At 35.4% G+C, this 22729-nt stretch overlaps 1 protein-coding gene across 4 annotated transcripts in view; it reads left to right on the forward strand.

The window, feature by feature from the left end:
• LOC128895376 (E3 ubiquitin-protein ligase MIB1) overlaps window positions 1-22729 on the forward strand; it is a 417384-nt gene that overhangs the window by 300746 nt on the left and 93909 nt on the right. Inside the window, exon 10 of one of the 4 annotated variants that reach the window (XM_054157909.1) lies at window positions 7645-8007. The exons of the other annotated variants lie outside the window; for them this stretch is intronic. Coding sequence (XP_054013884.1) covers window positions 7645-7702 — 58 coding nt within the window. The 3' untranslated portion in view covers window positions 7703-8007. Of the gene's footprint in view, window positions 1-7644; window positions 8008-22729 lie in introns of those variants that run through there. 4 annotated transcript variants of the gene reach the window in all.

The following is a 22729-nucleotide window of genomic DNA, read 5'->3' on the forward strand; positions in this document are numbered from 1 at the left end:
ATAAAATGTATTTATCTAATAATGTAATTAGTTTAAATTTTTATACAAAAGTAATATTGTTTCCTTTCCACCAGTTTCTTTACACAAAACTATTCGTTTACTGTAACAACAAGTCTCAAATGATATAGTTGCATACAACGGAAAACAATTAAATCAGACAGAAATGAACACTGAAATTTGTTCCTCGCATCCTAGACCTTCTCTGTCAATTTATATCTAGGGAATTGAACAAACAACTCATTACGGTTAATAAATGTGTTCAAAGTTTAATTCGCACCACTATTCTCGACGAGGCTTGAGATATCGCGTATCTGTACCACTGCGGCTACGTTAATAATTCGTCGAGTTTGACCACTGGCAGGAGTTCTAGAAACGCAATCTCCGCAAATACCAAGAGTATCTCCTGCTACCATGAATCTTAATTCCGCATCAACGAATCTGATTACACAGATTTTCCCTTACTCTCTAATTATGCACAGGCGAAACTTGCGTGTTTTCGGAGCAACATAGTTTGATTTAAACTTCACAATTCAGTGCAAACATTTTTTTTCTTTATGTTATAAATGTCTCTTGTTATAATAATTGGTATATCATTTTGTACAGTTTATATTTATCTATATTGCTTAATTTTTCCTTTAAATGGTATTATATACAGCACCGCTCAGATGTGGACACTTCCTTACTAGAAATAAATATCTAATAAATGGTACGAATCTATTAATGTCAATTATATCATTTATGTTTCGATATGTTTATGTTGCGAATATATTTTATTAATAGTTTTTTTTAATATCACATAAGTAATGATAGAAAACTATAGAGGTAACAAGATAATGTTAAGATTTCTTTTACCAAACTTGAATAGTATTAACTTCTTTTACTATTAATTTGTATCGGAAGCTATCATTTATTTTGTAATATTTCGTCCTAAATGTTTTTGATATACACTAACGATCAAAACTTCGTGGACAAATTTTTAAACGGTTCAAAAACTTTGAAGTTTTCAACCGATTGGAATTAAACTCCGTGAGGAGTAGTTTTGTAGTGTCATCTGGGCGCGTGTGAAGTTACATGGGCGAGGGTTGACGCGAAGGGGTTAATCACCCCCCCCCCTAAAAGGAGGGTGTAGAAAAACGCCTCTTTGAAACAGGCCAGGGATGACGGAAGGGGTTGAAAAATTCAAAAAAAACCTTTGGGACGACTGTCCTTGATGCCCTCTACAAAATGCACCCCTTGAAATCCCTCTCGGACAAACCCACCCTTCCCCAACCTTCCACCCCCTCTAAAATCTACAATTTTTGGACGACGGTCTCGATTTTGGACTTAATGCATTCTCTGGACTCCCCTGATCCAGAAAATACTATCACCCATACCGTGCTCCCCATAGGTGCCCTTTGGGGGGGGGGGGGGTGGAACAGCTGTTGGACATGTGATCCATGCAACGAAACAACGTTTCAACCCTTACACTTGGGGGTGGACCACTCTACCTCTGCCCTCCCCCCTTCAGCTCTGGGGCTAGTTTTCGAAACGGGACCTGTTCGGCATTCATCCTTAACGTATCGAGAACGAACATGGTGAATTTCATCGCCCTCCGATCTGTGGAAGTGCCCCGTTACGAAGGGGGTTGAAAATTTGCGAGCTGTTCCACCCCCCCAAAGGGTGCTTATAGGGTGCACGGTATGGGTGATAGTATTTTCTGGATCAGGGGAGTCCAGAGAATGCATTGAGTCCAAAATCGAGACCGTTGTACAAAAATTGTAGATTTTAGAGGGGGTGGGAGGTTGTGAGAGGGTGGGTTTGTCCGAGAGGGATTTCAAGGGGTGCATTTTGTAGAGGGCATCAAGGAGAGTCGTCCCAAAGGTTTTTTTGAATTTTTTAACCCCTTCCGTCATCCCTGGCCTGTTTCAAAGAGGCGTTTTTCTACACCCTCCCCTTATGGGGGGGGGGGTGAATTAACCCCTTCGCGTCAACCCTCGCCAATGCAACTTTACACACGCCTAGGGGACACTTCAAAAGTACTCCTCACGCAGTTTCATTTCAATCGGTTGAAAACTTCCATAGTTACGACAGTTTGAAAAAGTGTCCCGCTAATTGTTGGTAGTAGTGTAGAATTCTCCCAAAAGCTGTATTCAATTAATCGAACATGCCTATCATCGCCATCCCTTCAAGAGGATAATTACTCTACCACTCCTTTCGCTTTAAAAAAGAAATAACTGCTACGTCAATTAGACAGTCTTTCAAGAAAGCGTCTTTCGGCATTGCTATTATATTTAAAAAATTTTAATAAAAATTTCTTTTTTATCATGAACATGTGTATGATTTTCTCGTTGGTTTTCTCTCTTATAGCGATAAGCGTCTTTCACAGAAATGTTGCTATTGTTTGGAGAGGGATTTTTTTCCTTTCTTGTTTTCCCTATTTCCCTCTGTATCGGTCCATAAAACGGCAGTCTCACGTGATTCAGTAGCCGTGGTTGACGACGAATTTCCAGCGACGACGGAACAACGAAGTGCTATCCGCGACGATTTACGGATTCTGCGTCGGGACGCCTGGCGTCGTCCCCTGACCGAGTCTTATTCGCGGACCGTCGTCGTCGCGGCCGAGGTAAATAAAAAGAGACGAAAGAAAAAGGGGGGATCACTGTCGCGCGAAGCCGAGACGCTTCTTTAACGGTTACGAGGGGCGATAAAAGGAACTGCCACAATTTAAAGTTGGCATTCGCGAGAGAGAGGACACTTCTACCCGACAATTTTCTGCTTCCTCGAGTGACTAAACTTCTTTCTGTCCTCTAATACAGTGTTTCTCAAACTGTACTTCACGGACTTCTAAATGTCCTCTGAAGAAAATAAGAAGCATATGACAAGTGGCATGTCGATTTCTTCGCTAAGAAACGCGTGGTTATCACTTCTTGGAATTGTTAATCGGGCGTAACTCGACGTTTGTAAGGCAATGTGCAAAGCTCATCACATGAAATTATCGGATCGCATGGTGGGTAGTTTTTTCTGTTATTAACCCTTTCCGATCGAGGCATTTTTCTATATTCAAATTCAGTCCATTTTTATAATAAATTTCTGTGGAACCAAAAACTCTACTTCGAAGAAAAACATCTATGAACGTTCATGACTCAATGTATTATTATTTCAATTAATAATTAGTCGTATTTTGATGTAAGTGAATTTGAAATTGTACGTTCACAAAATCACTTTTAAATTACATATGTCGCCCTAGAGGCGCCACCCGAGCGCAAAAGGTTAATATCTATTTGCTTAAGTTTCATTCTAGTCTACAGAAAATGTATGTGACAAGCTTTTTTAAAAAAACTGTAAATTATATAGGCAAAAATTACTGTTTTTTTTATATACACTCGAAAATATTCAGAATTCTTGTTTTATTCAATTCTGAGCGTTTGATAATTTCATACATCCGATGCTCGTAACAGTATTTATGTTAAGGTCAGTACCATTAAGACAATTACCTAACATACGCATCTTTTTCAGTCTGGAAAGAGGTGTCCTTTAATTACTCTAATTTTGTCCATCTAACAACCAGTTCATATTCATGGTTTATATGAATATAAACATTCACTTAAACCACTAGGTATGTTTGTACGTTTTATAGTTGTCAGTTATGTTTATCAATTTGTGTTAGTAATTTATTGATTAGTCATTCATTTTGTATTGCGATTTGATTTTGTCTGATATATTGTGTGTTGTCCTTGAATTTTGACAGTTTTCGCCGACCCTCTAAATAAATATCCTTACAGAAATAAAACGCAAAAGAGGCATGAACTACAAAAGCTGTTTTATTTTATTTTTGAAACTTTTGAATCTCAAAGGAGAAATTTATTCGCTTTACATGTTGTTGACAATGTATATGTAGAACTAAATTTTGTCAACATGTCTCAAATTATACATTAATATTACAGTTGTTCGAAAAATACATAACACAAATGCACGGCGCAACGTTCGGTTTAGTAATCAAAATAGACATATTGATGGGCAAATACTTTAAGTATAATTTAAGTTTACAGAGTTGCTGTAACAATTTGACTCTTTGAATCACAAAAGGTTGAGAAACACTATTCTATTACACAGACACGGTTTAAAGGAGACGCGCGATAAGGACAGCCGTCCCCGGACCATTTCGCGTTTCGCCATTCTCGCACCCTCTAACCCACCCTCCAGTAATTGTATGCGTTCGGCCTGTCTTCCTTCTCCTGCACGCCTTTGTTTCAACGTCTTATCTCGTTGAGATAACTCGTTCGAATAAACTTTGTTCGTTCTTGAAACGCAGGGAGAAAAAAAGCAAACGTAGCGTTTGCGAAATTTTTTCTTTGCGTCGTTTTCGCGTCTTTTCGCGGCCGTTTCGTCACTTCACACCCCAGAAAGCTCGTCCTGTCGTCGCTGACAGGGCTAAAGAGTGTAACGAGCGCGAAGAGGCTCCGCGCGAGAGGAAAGGAGCACTGTCATTTTTCTTTGCCGTAGTTAAGCACGTAGGATCATTAATTTAAAGATACCTTCCCCCCCCCCCCTTCTTTTACTGGTGGCGTTTTCCTTCTTAATTTCGCCTTAGGGCGACCGATCCAAAGAGGATTAAACGATATATCGTCGGTTGCTGGGATTTGAAAGTTAGTAATGTCCTGGCGAGAATTTTACTGCAATTTAACTGTTTGAACAACGCTTTTTAGTACCATTGGGACGACGAAAATTATTTAGTAGATTATACCAAGTGTTCGGTGACTGATGGTACAAGCGAGAAGGGAGTGATTCTACATGAAAAAATAAGTCAAAAATATACATACATTTCTAAATATTCCAATATACATATATTTCCAAAATGCGATTGCATGTTTTTAAAGACTTGACTTATATAATTTTCTTTTTGTATAAATTGATTCCTTGGGCAATTCAGTGTATAAAAGAAATAAGATAAGATCATTGAAAACTTAATATTTTAGGAAATATATAATTATATTTTTCAATATAACAATATTATTTAGCATTTTACAAACTATTGAGTTTTTAGGTTTTTTTTTAAACTGCCTATTAAAATACTACAGAAATAAAAAACGAAAAGAATAGTAACTTGTAACACTTGTAAGTAGTAACTTGTAACTTGTAACATGATAATAATAATTTATTGAATTTCGAGTTTTTCATTTTGGTATTAAATCAAACTTTTTAATATTTATACAGTCTTATTCTTTAATTGTCACATAAATACATGTCAGTAGAAATATTTATTCATGTGAATCAGGATCTCTTCCGCCCCGTTTCACCCTTAATCATTCAATTATTGTAACGGCAAGCTATTAATTTCTTCTGGTAGAATTCTTCCCCCCTTTTTTTATGCATTCGCATTGAATTTTATCGCGATCACGCGATGAAGGTTTCGTGACAGTTCTCGCGTATTAAATTTGTTACGATCCAAAGAGCAGATTCCGCTTGGAAAATGCGGAAATAAATGCGCAGCATCGATATGTGGCTTTAAATCGCGTTTGGATCTTGGTTTTGAACGGTATCTTTAGCTCCGATCTGGGCGGTGAAAATTAAAACCGCAAAATGCAACGTCATTTGTTACTGGAAAGATCAGTGTGATGGTACGCGCATTTCAGATATCGGACACAGATTATGGAAACACGATACGATATATTGGTGAAGTATGACAGTGTATTTATTGATAAATAATACGTAAAGCAACACGACCTTAGATTAACAATTAGCAACTTCAACGCAAAGCATATATTAATTAAATATACTAACGCGAGTCTATGATAATTGTTGTCTGGTATAACAAGTTATGAATTAATATTTTTAAAAAAGTAATTTATATTAAACATTTGTATTTTCCATTTTATGTGAAATTTTGTTATATTCGTGTAACGTGTTATTAATTGATTTTAGAAAAACTGATTTATACGAAATAGTTATGCATTTAATTTACTGTATTCTTTGTCTAATATCTTATTACATTCAGTACGTTTAATTTCTTTTTTTATATATCAGGGAGACCTTAACTTGTTTGAACGTAAAAATTACTATTTTTGTAAATGCAAATTTCTTTTAATTCTGAGCAAAATTGTATTCAAATGATGGATGGTATGTAAAAATAATGGATATCGGTGTATGTCGACATTTATTAGATTGGGAAGTAAACTTTTTTTTGTTCGCTCTAAAATAATTCATTTTGTAATTCAAATTGAAATTTGCATGCAACGAGTACCACATAAATAGTTCCTTATCTTTTATTCATTATTTTCAATTTGTATCTGGATGAGAATATTGCCTCTATCTGTGCTTCAAGAATATAAAATTTAGTATTAAAATAAAAACAAATATTATTTACTCTTTCAAACAAACCAAATGTAAAATTAATCTGTGTGAGTTGTAATCAAAAGTCATTTGTACGAGACGAAGCATATTTAAACTAAATTCCACTTATTTAAAGTTCATACATTGCCAATGTCTTAATGTTAGATGTCTGTAATTAACAATTTTTCATGAAAAATTGGGGAAAAATAAAATAAAATCATAATTGCAATATTAATCTTATAAATATTTCTAACTATGTAATACTAGTATTAAAATGTAAAAAGTAACTACTCACTGCTCTACATTAGGGCTTGGAATTAAACATATGATTATTCATAACATTAACAAAATTTGTTCATTATCAGAAATTTCTGTTTTTACACCATTAATTACACTTGTAAAATAAACTTAATAGCTGTATTGATCGAAAATAAGTATTTCCAAGTCCTAAACGGAATGGACTTGACATGTGGACTCGATAAATTGAACACCAGAGCTTGATGCTCACTAGAGATCGATATTTACTGCGGATATGTATGAATCGTGAAAAACCATAGACTAAAATGCTCGAAGCTATACATTAAAAATGTATGGATCGTTAGACATGCAATTTGCTTTGACTAACGATACCTAAAAAACCCGATAGCCAGAGGTTACACAAAAGCACGAAAATCTATTAATTTTGATTCATGGATGTCGAACATTTTAGTAAAAAATCTCCGATGAAAAAGGTTCTAAAAATGCTTTGAAAAATAACATCTGTCTACGAGGAATTCTCTGTGGAAAAATTCTGATCACTTTTTTGAATAGATGTTGCTTTATTTTTCATATTAAATATATTTTTGTTTACTAATAGTAAGTTAATTTACAGTTTTCTGGTAATTTTTTTCATAACTGACTATGGAAATTTTTCTTCTTTTGGCCTTCAAACAGACAGTAATTCGTTACGTATATATTTATTTTTATCTTTTCTTTTATAATAAAACTAACATTTACTTATTTGCGTTTCGACTATTGCTTTAGAGTTTTTTTCAGATCCTATAAATGTTAAAATTGAATTTACTAAAGTATCATACAAATAAAATATACTCTATACGTTTATGTACTTTCATACACGTATTTTACTTATTTAGTACATAGAATTCTCTCATCGTGTTACATTAACTAAGTCCTTTTCATATGTAAATTTAGCATATTGTAGATTCCAACGATGACCTTGCAGCTAATAGTTGAAACGTAAATAAATGAAAACTTTTTCTTGTGATTATCCTCTAATTTCTATCTATACAAAGTTATTTGGTATGATGATTATTAGAAACAATATATACCTTGCAGAAATTTAACAATAAATATGCACAATGAACCTAAAACGAATCAACACCATAACCATTAAAGAGGAACTGGAATACAAATTAATCATGACATCCAACACATGGAATGAAGAATTAGAAAGCAAGGAACAAAGCGTTAATCTCGAAAATAACCAACTAGATGCATATGACTCGTTATCATTAGACTGTTAAAAAAAAAGCAGCGCATTTCTCAAATGACGTTTTCTTTTTTAACGCTCGGTACACGTGTCGCAGTTACATATAACGTCGCAGTACCCTCGTCTATTATGCAAATACATATACATGAACGATGCAGGTACAATTCACTGTCGCTCGCACGTGTTGCAAACGCCTGGAGATTTGCAGGTTCCATTTGCCAGCTGGCCGAAAAAAGGACGCTAGGTAAAAAGAAAAGGTTAGAGATAGAGAGCGAGCGAGATCGCTGGTGGGTGCGACAAATTTACGCGGAAGTATTTTCTCGGTAGCTCGCCTCGTTAAAATTCCTGTATATCTTTTCACGAATAAAAAAAACACATCCGGCCTATCTTATCGCGATTAAATTTATTCTAGTCGGACAGTTCATCTCGCCCGAAGCTATGGCCTGTTGGAAAATTGCGCGCTGTTCTGCTTGAAAATGCGAGAGGACACCGCGCCGCTGTTTCTAGGCTATTTTTCTGCTTAAGTTCATTGAAACAAATTCCACAATACCATCTTGTAAAATACGTTTCTCCAATATTTAATAATTGAGAATTAATTAGGTTCTATATTTCCATTTAGTAATTAAGTAAGTGCCTACAGGAGTGACTAAATTTATCAATATTCATTTAGTTTCATAATTAAATATAAATAAACATTATGAAACTAAATCGACTGCAATGTGTAAATACACTTAGGTACACTAATTAATGTAAATATTATTTTAAAACATTATATACAGTTCATAAAAATAAAAAATGTAAAGAGTTCGAATATTAAAATTAGTCACTGCATAATCGACAAGTGAGAATATAAACATACTAACAGAAGTATTTGTTTATGTATTAAGTAATTGTAGTATGTACAATTGGTTATATCAGGTTATTTCTTTCTCATTTATTTATTTATTTACATTTCTCCTAAGAAATGAATTAATATATTGCGTTACTGATTAAAATCAAATCTATATTCTATTGTAATATGATCGAAGTATTGATAATAATCGTAATAATACGATTGTATTAGGATATGAATGTATTTAATAGTGGATACTTTCAAGTCTTAAATCCAATACTCTTTGTTTTGACTGTTCGTTTCGAGCCACCTTTTTAGAACCTATAAATATAATTAAATTTAAAATTTAAATCTACATTATTTGGTTATATAAAAGAAACACGTTATAAAAAATGTTTATATCGAAGAAAGAACATGGAATTCCTTATGATTCTGTATCATTTAAATGAAAGTGTAAAATATATTGTGTTATGTATCATAAGGCGCATATACATAGTATGATATGTTGGTGTATTGTGTGTACAAAATAAATATCTAAATATTGTGTTTTATTTGCCTATATATTGTTTTTTACTTAAATGACAACGTTAACAACGTACAACAAGGTAAACACGAAAGAATAGTATTTCTAAAAAACAGAATTCAACTACATAAAGTATATAAATTTCTTTTATGAACTCTGAGGAAATTTCTTTTAGCACCAATAACGAAAGAATCATTCTCCGTAAACACATATACAATTTTCCGAAGAATAAAGTAAACAAATAGGTAATAATTGTAGCACGTTATTCGATTAATGTCGAAGACCCGTAAACGACATTTCTACAATACTGTCTATAAGCGGTGACCACTTTACCGAGAGGATCAGGAAGTTTTCGCCTTTAATCCGCGAATCCTTACTTTCCCGATAGAAAAGCATAGGAAACGGGATGGCGAAGATTACACGTTGGCTCGACAGTTCACGAAAGTTGGCTTCGAAACTTCACAACAGTTTGAACGGCATAATACTTTAGACAGCAATAAAAGTGCACCTGTGCCTACCGAATAAAAATTTGGTCTTTGTTCCAAGCTTTGGCGAATGTTCGCGATGCCAGTGGATGATATTGCTAGCGAAAATAAATTTTTGAATAAATCTCGCAAGGAATTTTAAGGATAATACTTTACGAGGGACTGACATTCGTTAATAATTAATTCATAAGTACGTAAATAAATACATACAAGTTATAAATACTGCATATTACGTGTTTGTCGATATAAATTCTAGAAAATGAATTTTATGAATACAACAACAATGTATTCGAAAGCAAATGTAAGTTACATCAAAAGATATTCCTTGTAGATTTGGATAACCTTCACCTTTTTTAAAGTCGTTTAAAAAACGCATGCATTTGAGAAAGTAAAGCATTCATGCTAAGGCTTTTTTGGAGACAAAAGATTAAATGAATATTGTTAAAATATTCCTTATTATTTGTAGAGTAATTTCTATCCCAATAGATGGTTACCTACATAAAACTACTTTTTGTTACATTGTTATTTTACACCTTTAATTTGATAAATTTCTTAACAATTAATATTAGAAAGTCAGTTTACCTTTCATATCTTTAAACATGTACATTAAGTTCTATAATTATTTATCTTTTCACTCTTGAGCTATACATATATTTCATTTGCACTAACGGACATCATCGTAAAAATGATTTTATGACGAAATGCTTTAGTTTTCTTTATAAAAATACCAAATGACGGAAATTGCCACGCGTCTCTTGCATAATGTGCATTATACTAATCACGACGACAATACTAATTACACGTAATGTTGACAAAAATTAATTGCACGCGATAAATAAAATATAAACAGAAACGAAGAGAAATAAGCAACGAAAAGAAGGTGGGAAAATAAAATGGCATAAAACTATCAACAAAGAAGATCGCGAGGTCGAGCAACGTCACCCATTTCGCGCTCTAGACCTAGACAATGGGAATAAGATGGCGGAAAGGCGGCTGAGTTCCTTGAAGTCGCCCGCAACGAAGTTTCCTCGTATACTAACCTAAATACAAATCTCTGGCGTCGGTGGCTAAGCGTGGAAGTTCGCGGGTGTATATTAAATTATGTCATAGAGTAGCACGTCGCAGACGGTCTCGGAAGTTGAGTTGTTTATATTTATCCCGGTTCCTGCCAGTCCCTGGCGAAATAACGACAGAGGAAGGGGCGGTGTTTCTTCGCGGCGTCGGCGTCGGTCGTCGCTGGGACAGGCACTCAGCGGCGTCGACGAAGAAGCTTGCAGCTCGCAAACTTTCCACTTAGAGCTTTTTACCAAACTGCAATTTTTAGTATTTGTCGCGTTTCCGTATATTACCGCGCCCGTCAGCCGTGGCTCCCGAACTTTTCCGCGCCGCATCGTTCCGCTTTTCGCCTTTGACGATTTCGCTGCCCCGCCTAGAAACGCGCGAGCGACGCAAACTAGGCTCCTGAGTTGATACATATAATTATCCGGCGTTTTTTTCGTATAATTCGATATTAATGTTACTTTTTTCTTTGAGAAAGAATTTTTCCAGGTGGTAGTTTACCTACGTGTGTGTCGATAATCATATTCATTTGCATCGTATCATGCTCTACCACTTTGAGAAAGGATGAAATGCTTCAGTTTTCTTTATAAAAGTTCCAAATGATGGAAATTGCCACGCGCCTTTTGCATAGTGTGCATAATACTAATCACGACCAAGTAGTCCAGTCATTTCGTAATCTGGACAACTGATTGTAAATTGGTAATACAAATATATATCGAAACGTTCTTAAATGCATCTCTCGGTTACAAAATGACTACTCGACAAGATGTTTACATCCAGCAATAGCAAGAAACAAAACTGCCTGATCTGAGCGCTCCGAACGAATTTCTAAGGAATTTTATATGTATATTAGATACTTGGTGGATGCGAAGATGATCGCGTCCTTGGTTATTAACCGAGTTAATGGTTTTTGGAAGCTTGGACTCGAACGTTGAATTAGAAAGCGCGATATGCTGAGTAAGTTGTTTTATTGGAGTATCTAGAGTAACTCAATATTTACGGTAGGAGAAGTTTACCGACGGAAGTGTCTTTAGCGAATAAGGTAAACGGACGGCTGAACTACCAACACAATCTCTTTGGCAGAGGAACTCTAGTGAAAGTCAATGTCAAGAGTGGTTTGCTTGTTTCAAAGGCGATAAATACTGGAGAATAAGCTAAGAAGAGAATTGGTTGTCATATTTGAACGAGCAAGCTTTTATGACTACTGTAGAAGAGGACGAAAGGAAGACATACAATTTTGGACGAAGTTTTGTGGTCAATGTCAAAGCGTGGATAGACTCGAAGCACCAGCATTTCTTTGCTCGACCGTTTGCTAAGCAAATGGGGAAACAGTTTTTCAAGTAAACGGCGAATAAGCTTCAGAACTATCTAACGTGTTCTGAGTATATTTCATGTTCAACTTTTGGACAAATATTTTCTTTAAAAAACCGCCGGATAATTATGCATCAATCTATTAACTCTCTATGGGTCTGAGTAACTCTCAGGTCACATGTAAATATATCGACATTTCACCAAATAATTTCACCAAATATTTCTACCGATTTTTCGTATTTCCTTGTTAATTTCCCAAACTATATAAACTAATAATTGTTGTTTGGACTATTATTCTATTCTAGATTTCCGAGAATATGTAGAAAATCATTGATTATAAAAAAAAGAATTTAATAAACTAAAATTTCACACAAAACTTTTTGAGAAATTGATTGGTGTACGAATACATTTTACACCCACTGTACATTTGTCACCATAACTCTGCAACTGTATGATTAATAGAAAGATGGTTCAAGTAAATGTTATTCAACTATGTAACAGTTATTCGAAACACAAAACATTTTGTTCATGTATATTTTGTTCATTTAACTATACAAAAAAATGAAACCGACATCTCCATTACTTTTTAAGAAATGTTCCTGTAACACTCTATACGGGATACCATGTATAATTAAAACTTCTTTATTCTTATCAACTACGAAACAGTGTATCGACTTTTTAATTAAACAACCGAATAGATAGATTCGGAGCATCTATGACGCGAGTACCATCGGTGGTTCAACGACCAAATGAGTTGGACTGATCATGGACAGATGCTCCGATCTCGAAAAGGGAGACCTCGAAAAAAGCTGATCGCGACCAAAGGTGCGGTAGGCGCATCGAAAAAGTTTTCTTCTCCATTCTTACCGACGGGGTGCGGCATAATTATAGATTTTTAATCAATCGATTGAAATGCAAATATCTACTGCAGAGGGTCGGGGTCCGCAGCGCTCTCGCAAGGAAGGGAAAATGCGAAAGTGGAGGGGGGCACGGCGAGCGGAGGGCGAATAGAAAGAGAAAGAGGAGGAGGCATGAAATCCGTAATGCCGGTATAAACTTTCCAGGGAGAGGAACGAAATCAATACTTCAATATCCGCAGTAACAGCAGCCGGAGTTAACAAGGGTCTGATTGAGCCGGAGTTTGCTGCTAAGTTAGCGTGTTTCGAGCTTCGCGATCTAAGGAATCGAATTTGCGCGCGTTCCTTCTTCTTTTTTTTTTTTTTTTTTTTTATTTGTTTGTCACTTACTGGATATCCTTGCCCGCGTCTCACCGCGGGTTCCGGGTTTCTTTACGACAACGGAGCGCTCGCGTATTATCGAGCAATCGGCAGCGTTTTCCACGCCCAGCTGTTTCTTCGGAATTCCTTTGGATTCCTTGTTTTTTGGAGCGCCGAAGCATAGTGTTTATTTACATTATTTAACAGTTACAGATTGTTTATTGTTCCATAAACGTACGTTGCTAGATCCGCGGTTGCTCTCGGAGAACCGTTTTAAGTATGGTTGATCGATACTACCTACGCTCCAATCAATGGCTGGTACCAATGATTTATTTTAATTTATTATAAATTCAACATATCTGCTAATGTTTTACGTAGCGACTATTACTGTTACGTTGTGAACAGATGTAGGTAGGATTCACAAATCAAAGTAGCCTTTTTTAACACTTATAGATTTCTTTGAGGAGTTCCAAAGTGCTCCAAATAACAATAACAAATAGCACAGAGGACCTGTTTTAGCTTCATCCTCGTAGGTACTAGACTATTCGCAGAAAGCATTCCGGGATATCGGGCGGCTCGGTTTCTTGCGTTTTTTGTTGTTTTTTTTTTGTTTTTGCTTATAGAATGTAAGTGTAAGATAAGGATAGGATAAGGATGGAATAAGGTAGGATAAGGGTAGTTTTAAGGTTAGATATAAGAAGGAAATTGCGATTGTTAAGGATATAAATGTTTATAAATTTTTTAATTTTATAATGTTTCTCGACATTTTTATAAATTTTTATATTCTATAACCCATCTATAAAATAAACACTCTAACATTTCTATTTATCACCTTCATAAAGTTATTAAGAACACCGTGCAAATTTTTCATAAATGAATAAATATCGAATTTCTATTAATTATTTTATTATAAATTCGATAATCTTAAAAATGACGCTATGTGAACCCTTTGCATTCGGAGCCATTTCGTTACAGAATGTGTAAACAGGATCACGTCGTATTACATAATGTAACTATTATATGAATCTTTAGATATCGGAGAATGTATTTATGTAAGAAATCATAATTTTATACCATTCTAATGTGTGAAACGGTCATATATTATACATTGATAATTTCTATCTTTTAAGTTGCAATCTTAGGCTTTCTTGTTTATCTTCACAAATTGCACCATGTCATACAGAATATGTTCTCGCATCTCATTATCTTATAAAAATGCTCTTTGTCGGTTTTTTAAGGTGTAGAGTCTACACTGTAGACTATTCATACATTCTTTTTCCATGTAACACAAGCTGATATTTCTTATATATATCTTAATACATATACCATACTTTTACTTGATTTTTCGTGATATTTGAATAGAAACCTTCGAGGAATACACTTTTACAAATTTTACGCTCCCATAAGTTTATCCTGTGTAATCACGCGACTACAAATCTTTATGTAAAATAAAATCTTCGCGAACGTGTCTACAAAAAATGAACTTAAATAGCAATTTATTTTATTCTGGAAATATTATAATACGAACTTTACTTTCAATATTTTTTATATTCTTGCATATTACTTGCATTTTGTAGTTTCTTGTACATTAAAATTTCCTATAAATGCATCAAGATCCGCAGTCTAGTAATTACTAATAAAGTTTTGGAAATTATTTTAAGAATTAAGTACTGCTACTACTTTGGTGTACACATACGTATTTCCATGAACATCCACAGTCATGACGGATTCATGATGGATTCTATTTATAATACAATACAAACTCGAATCCCGTTTCGTTCAGCTTATGGTATACCTCGTACGTTATCGAACACGATGAAAAACGATAACTCTCGTTTCCATTTTCGACCCGGTGATCTCGTTTAATTGTTCGCCTCGCAGCGAGTTGTTTGCTTATACAAGAACTTAATCGCGCATGAAATTCTCCTCGGCGCGGATATAAATGGCGCGAGCTCTCTTGGTTTACGAGCGACAGCAATAATGTACCGTGAAGTAGAAAAATCAAGCAGCGACTAAGGACCGCCCTGTTTACCTGTTTGCATAGCAGCGCTCTCTCTCTCTCTCTCTCTCTCTCTCTCTCTCTCTCTCTCTCTCTCTTCCCGCTTTTCAAATACGTAACAATTCCCGGCGAAATCAACTAATTATTTCCAAGTCTTTCATTCAGATTACAAAGTATGCGTATTGTTTTGCCTGTTCCGACGAACGAACCTCTGTGAAAAATTACGTTTCGCTGGAAATTGAAATTTAATCTCCGTTGAAATTCATTTAAAACAGCACAAAGTGAGCGCTTGTTGCTGTGTCAACGTAGTTGAAACATACACTGGAGAATAACAGTATTCGTACGACCAGTTTGTCATGAAATTATCAACGGGTCATGAAAGTGTAGATTTATTCGCTCAATTGTGTTCAGAAAATGTAATTAGGGTTTGCAGAGTATGTATGCTAGTGTGAATAAAGATTTTAAATAAGTGTTACGAATCATTTTTTATTCGGATGAATTAACATGTAGCAAATATGCTCATATTATCATAAAATCAATCTGGTTTGGATGGCGTTACGAATTTATTTGCAAATAAGAAATCATTTTTCTTTGGATAAATTTGTCATCCGTTAGTCACTGTTAAATTTTGATGATTTATTCGTTAATCGAAGTAAAATTTGTCCAATTGTGAAACATTTTCATACATAGGTTCATATAACATTTTTTCATATAATAATTAGTTCCTATACAGCCTTTGTCCCAAAACTAACCAGAATGGCTCTAGTTTAATAAACGTAGTGACGCCATCTACTAATGGTCGATAGTTTTACGATTTGTTGTCAATTTTTATTAAAATTCTCCTGTTCTTTATTCGCTGCCCTTCTCTACATTCGAAGCTTGCCGGCAAACATCAGAAAATAAACGATCATGTAACCACTGCTTGGTGATCGAACTCATTGACCCCCAAGGGGTATACCTCTCAGTAATGGGGACAGTTTCAGAGCATTTATGAGAGAGAAATTTGTGCATTTAAAGAGACTTTACCGTATTTCGTACTCTTCCACATATATTATAACTTGTATTTCAACTTGCGACCTGCATTGTTTGACTTTGGACTTGCACTTTGAATAATGTATATATTTGAACTTATTTCACGTTAAAATTGATGGTGAATTTTGTTAATCATTAAATACGTAAAATCATCCTGTCTTTTATTAAATTTCTAGAAGTGAAACATGAAACTATGCACAGTAAAATATTCTTTGTCATAATAGTTTAATTATATAAAATAGAATAAAGTGTTTCAAGTGAAAGGTTACTTAACATACACAACATACACATCATCGATACTTTATTAATCAAAATAATGTATAAAACTCAATGGTGTAATATCTATAAGAACATTTTATATTGGACATTATAATAAATATTTACGATATTTTTGTTTATGATGACATTTTTTGTAGCAACATATTTTCTATATTTTGGAGCACTTTCGACAAGTTAAAGCTTTTATGACTAAAATTGCCTACTAAATCATACTTATTAGTGTAATTATGTGAGTTACCAAAAGTTAATTTTTTATTAAAACCTCAATACTATGTGATCAAAGATTTGCAGAAAATATTGCTATATGATAGAACAATGTTATTAAAAATTGTTTGCGATTTTGTGCATTTAGAACCGTGGAAACGTATAAAATAGGTGTGAGGCTTTCGTTTGGTAAACCTCATCTTTCGGAAAAGAGAAGTTCATACAAAATTTAAAACCTAATAAAAGTAGTTGAAATTTATAGATCATATTGTTATACGATAGTGGATTGCTATAATATATTTCATACAATTCTGTCCACCCTGAACTGAAAAATCGTTACCCTCCGTCGATCACGGGAACAAAGTTTCCCAGCGATTCCAATGGTGTTCGCGTTCTTTTTGCTTGTTCGTAATTATGTGAAACAATACGAGAGTAGCTCACGAGCGGCATAGGTATATTGAAAAATTCCAAAAGCTCCCCAGCTTGAGAAGCTGGACGGCGAGCAGCCACGACAGAGATTGATGCGGGGAATGCAATTTCCTCGGGCTCAGGCGCGTTTATCCTTCGATGCACCTTTTCCGTTCGTCCCGATCTCTCCCGCGCCAACTCGCGCATTTGTATTAAGACGATCAAGCTGGATTCGAGAGGAAATTCTTCGGGGTCGAAGGATGCTAAGCTCACGGAAGTGTGCCTGCAATCCTATTATCTTCTGGTCCCCCTCCGCCCCGCGTGCGGAATCGCAGCTTGAATCTTCGATATTGATTCGGCCGACTGAAAGAGTTCTGAACGAAAACAGTAGGAGGATAAACAGTCCCACGCTCGACCTCACCGCGACCGTTCTAGATGAATAATGAGATCGACCACTCCGAGTTGCTTTAGATTTTACTAGTATTAGTAAAGTTCTTATCAGGTTGATCCTTTGCAGCATACACTCTTGGACAAAAAGATAGCACACAATTATCGATAAATTATTAAAGATGAATTTAGAACACTCTAAATTCGACAAATGATCTATGAACACCAACCTAACACTTTGCTGCTTTTTGCATTTCTCAACAATAGTAGTGATTTCTGCAACATATAGCAATCCTTTTTCTTCTTCACATCCTTTGTTTCCAACCCGTTTGTTGTTAATGTACATTTCATAAATCAAGTGAATCATTAAATAAAAGAAATTGAAAATCAATTGTGTTAAATAGATAAAAAGACAACAGGGTTAAAGATGTTGATAATTGATCTCTTTCGTTAATATGAAAGCCGATATCTACAAATGAAACCCTGCAAATGAAACAAGTACAGCGTATTGCCATCGACGACGACACGAATCGTTGTTCGATTAGTTTCCTTCGAGTTTCGATTCGAGCTATGTATGTATGTTCTCAAACTAGACCATAGAAGCTCTCGCATTTCAAATGGACCAGCACCGATGCATTGTCGAATTTCATGAGCGTTGTTACTTCAATGATTCCGGAAAGTGTGCAGAATACGAATACTTAAGTGTAGTTCGAGTTGGAACGGCCGGAACGAACGACGGGGCATTCCGTGAAACGAGATGCAGAAACATTTTGGAAACAGGTACGAGCATGCGAATGAAAGGGGAAATGAACGCGACTGTAGTTTTACGGGGATGTTATAAATTAACTGGAGAGGAATATAGCTAAAGAAGATCGATTTGAACCTATTATATCTAAACTTGTGTATTAACTCTTATACAAACTTTATATCAAACTTTTATTTCGGATACTTTGAAAACATAAAATTGGATATAATCTCCAATTCATTATTTTATGACGTGAAATATATTTCAATTATGATACGAAAATAAATGCCTAACGAAGCAATTCTGAGTTATAATGTTTATCAAAGTTATATGAAATTGTGATACAAGATTAATTGGAAGCACATATAAGAGGTAAGACAAGAATTAACTTAGATAATGCTAATTATTATATTAAAATGGATGTAATTTTTGTGTGTAATACGCTAACAAAATTATATCTTGTGTGGATAAATTTGTATGGTCTTGCTTATGGACTAACATAAACTGTGATATTTTTCTATAATAAAATTGCAATGTTTTCTTGTATGTATTTAGTTAGTTGAATTATGAATTTGAAATATGCTTGTTAAGTTTTCGTCACATATTTGTATTTTATCTTACAATTAGTTGTTGTTTTAAGAATGGGCAGATTTTAGAAATTTGTTTGAGATCCGTATATAATGTTAATATTTACGTATTATTTAAAAATGTATACATCAACCTAGAAATGTACTGATTTATGCAAAACTTATGGCTGATCATGCAAATCTACCCCTCCCAGACAATCGGAAAAAATATCTAACCACAAAATTGTATGTACGGCACAAAATAAAAAGGATGTTCTATAATCTATTATACAGATGATAATCCATGATCTATTGTTATTCTCTACTTTTCATAATTATTTTTTGTGATAAATATAGTACTTAATAGTATTAACTAAATAGTATAAAACCTCACAAAAGTCACGAAACAGTGGTAGAAATATCGTTTTATTGAATAAAGTAATGCGATTCCACTCTAAAACCAGCGAATTTAAATTGTTTATAGTTCCAAGTAATGTAAAATTCATACAACAGGATATTGAATAAAAATCGTTCGATAAAAACGAGCAAAAATAGTTATGAAACAGCGACGTGTCGGTAACATTTGGACCAAAATTGTTAAATCGAAACCATGTTTCTATTTGATGTACGTATTTGTCTTTCATGCAATCTCTAGACGTTCCACGAGAGTCTTTTAGTTTTTGGACGATGTGACTTAAAAATACAATTTTTTTCGCGATTGCTGAATGTGTTTACGAATACATCGATTGTTATCGAGTTGGCTGATATTTTACAACCATACTTAAATCCTTTCAAGACATACAGTCAGTGTAAGAAGTATTCGTACAGCAACCAATTTAAAATAAATAGTTTCTGTACGAATACTTATTACACTGACTGTAGGAAATGAAAAGCTACCAATGACGAATCAAGCGCTTCTGAATGCGAACCTTAACCCTCTATGGGCCAAACTTTTTTTCTGCAAACAACATCCACGGCATTTACTTTGATATTTAACACGTTGAGCGCCACGCGAATTTTTAAGGAATCCCCGTCAGGCTACGCGCGCGACTTATTCTTAGAAGCGCTGGTATTGTGGTATATAAATCCGTTAATAATACAATCCTGTAATAAATAAAAATTAAGTAAATTTAAAATTCATGGCAATAGAATGCTAAGAAACATCTCGAGCTGCTGGTAGATACTAAAAAAAAGGCCTCGAGTGCAAAGGGTTAATATTGTTTGGTATACAATAGAACTCGTTCCTGTCTGACCATTTCTCGCCGATTCTACTTACGAAGTTCGTTAATATTGTCTGGGGTACAATACAACTTATTTATGTCTGACCTTTTCTCGCCAATTCTACTTACAGAGTTCGTTAACCTTATTCCCAAATCCAGATAAGTTAGAATTCATGACAATAGATTGCTGACAGATACCAGAAAAAAAGGCCTCGAGTGCAAAGGGTTAAAGGATCCCGCAGCCAGTGAATAGGTAAAATCAGCAGACCTGCGACATGTGAAGAAGAAACGGTGGTCAAAATGGTGACACGGCTCTTCCAATATGGCGGAGGAGCACGAGTTCAATATTGGCCGGTATATACACATACACAGATAGACACACGTTAACGTGGGTGCGCGTGCACGCACGTACGGTCGGTCCCGTACGTGCACAGAAGCTAGACACAGTTGCTCTTATTGTAATGTGTCGCGAGCGATTATTGAAAAGTGCGGGCTGCCAGGGTTTTCCACGGTGTGCGAAAACGGTTTCGACGTCTAGGGGCCGAGAGCGTGAAGGGCTGAAAGAGGGCGCCCGGATTCCAGGGCAGAAGTTATTGGCTGTGTTTCTTCTTAACGCCATCCAATATCAAAGTTAATATTGCCGCCAACAACTCCTTGAGTTCGAAGACCTGACCCACGTGATTAGGCCAGCTTCGATCGCCCTCCAGAGTTTCCCCAAAGCCCCAACCAGGATAAAAGTTCCGCTGTGTGTTGCCAGCCTTCGCGTAGCTGCGCTGCTCCGAATCTGGATCTGGGGCTGCCGACTGGCCTCCATCGGTTCCGTCTATACCAGGAAAATCTTCATTGACCGGGCTGCTTCGACGGTTTTCTTTCACGGGGCAAGAATTCAGCCGAGGCGAATGAATTCTCGCTTCTGTAACCACGGTTTTTGCAACGGGTTAGCAATTTCGATTTTTGGTTGGTGGTACAGATCTGAATATATCGGAATGATTAAAAATAAATTATATGAATACATCCCTTAAAAGGTGAACAGTTTGTGGAACAAAATGGTATCTATGTAAGTCAATAAATATATATGTATATTAACATTCAAATGTGCCTTTGAATTTTTCTTAAAAACTGGCACGAACTTTCTGGACCATCCAATATTATAAATGTTTGAACCAAAATTTTCACTGTTGTTATATATCTTCCTACCATTAAAAGTATTGAAGATATCTTAGATTCAATATTCACCCAGTATAGTTACATAAAACAATACCCAACACCCCAATTTTTCTGATGTTTAATTACACAGGTATTTCGTTCGTAATTTCGAGGGTAGTTTTCGCCCTTTGTACCATACAAAAATATCAACCGATATAGAAAAATACGTGTCTAATATTTTTTAATGCTCTACCTGTGTACCAAGTTTTATCAAATTGTTCTTGCTTCGGCACGATAATGGTACTTTTCCAATTTCGACAAAACATTCCTTCGGGATAGGGATACGATCTGCGGTTATAACGAGACACCATAAGCACGTAACAGAACTATGCCACACACAGTCAGTGCAGGGCCTTATGTTACGACTTACGGTTAGGTACGTGCTTACGGCTTACCATTACGATCCCAGCTTAAGACGTGGCTAAGCTAAATACAAGGAGAGCCGAGCACGTTTATCAAGAAACAGTCCTTGCAACAGCTTGTTCCTAATAATCTCTCTAATTTATCAGCTCCGCGGCGCACGGCCGGGATTTGAGGTTTTGGCTGTTAGGCGGTTCGATAAATTGCCGCATTCCGAACTACTTTCACTCACTGGCGTGCCAGACAATTTATGTCGTTCCGCGGGGACGAACGACACGGTCGCAACGACTGGAGGTTGCGGAATTTATTTCGCCTCCGCTTCGTCGACGCTGGAGTAATGCGAAAACTTCAACGTTCGCGAAGGCCGATTGCGAGAAACTGTTAAAAAATGTCAGGAGTTGGACTTTGGAATCGTGTTTCGTGTCCCGTTTCCCCCTCCGAATGCCGGCCGGAGTTTCTGTAGTTGAAGGTTCGCTAAACTTCTGAGAAGATTCGTTGATGTAGTTGTAGTTGTCGTGGGTGATAAAATGAATAAAACCACAATATCGGCACGATAGAACCTCCATTATTGCACGATGGTCTCGTTTACTGTGTGCTATTGACAAGTGGAAAGGGGTGGTGCGATTTATCAATAAGTAAAGTTGGAAATAGTAGATATTACTGTATAGGGCTACTACTCGTTAGATGTACTATTGTAATATCTTAATTATATTTATTGGCATTGTATTATAAAGGTTTTTAACACTGTTGCATTATATATACTCTAGAAGTCATTCTAAAATCTCTATTCCAACTACGAAAGGATTCTTCGAAGGATACGTTATTTGAGACAAACCTTTTAATTAAATTCTCTTTTCTTCTTTATTAATACACACATACATTTATTTCTAAATATTTCCTGTTCTCGTATTAATCAAAGCTGAATCTACATATACATCTACATGTACAATCTACATATACATTTGCGTTAAGAAAAAATGAATAAAAGTAGACGTTCAGAATAAAAGAAAAAGACTGTCATTTATTCCACTCATTTCCAATAAGCACGATAAAATTTCGACTATTTTTGAAACAATCGTTTTCTCCACTAGTACTCTA

This window comes from Hylaeus anthracinus, unplaced genomic scaffold, assembly GCF_026225885.1.
Source record: "Hylaeus anthracinus isolate JK02 unplaced genomic scaffold, UHH_iyHylAnth1.0_haploid 5, whole genome shotgun sequence".
NCBI classification, from domain to species: Eukaryota; Metazoa; Arthropoda; class Insecta; order Hymenoptera; family Colletidae; genus Hylaeus; species Hylaeus anthracinus.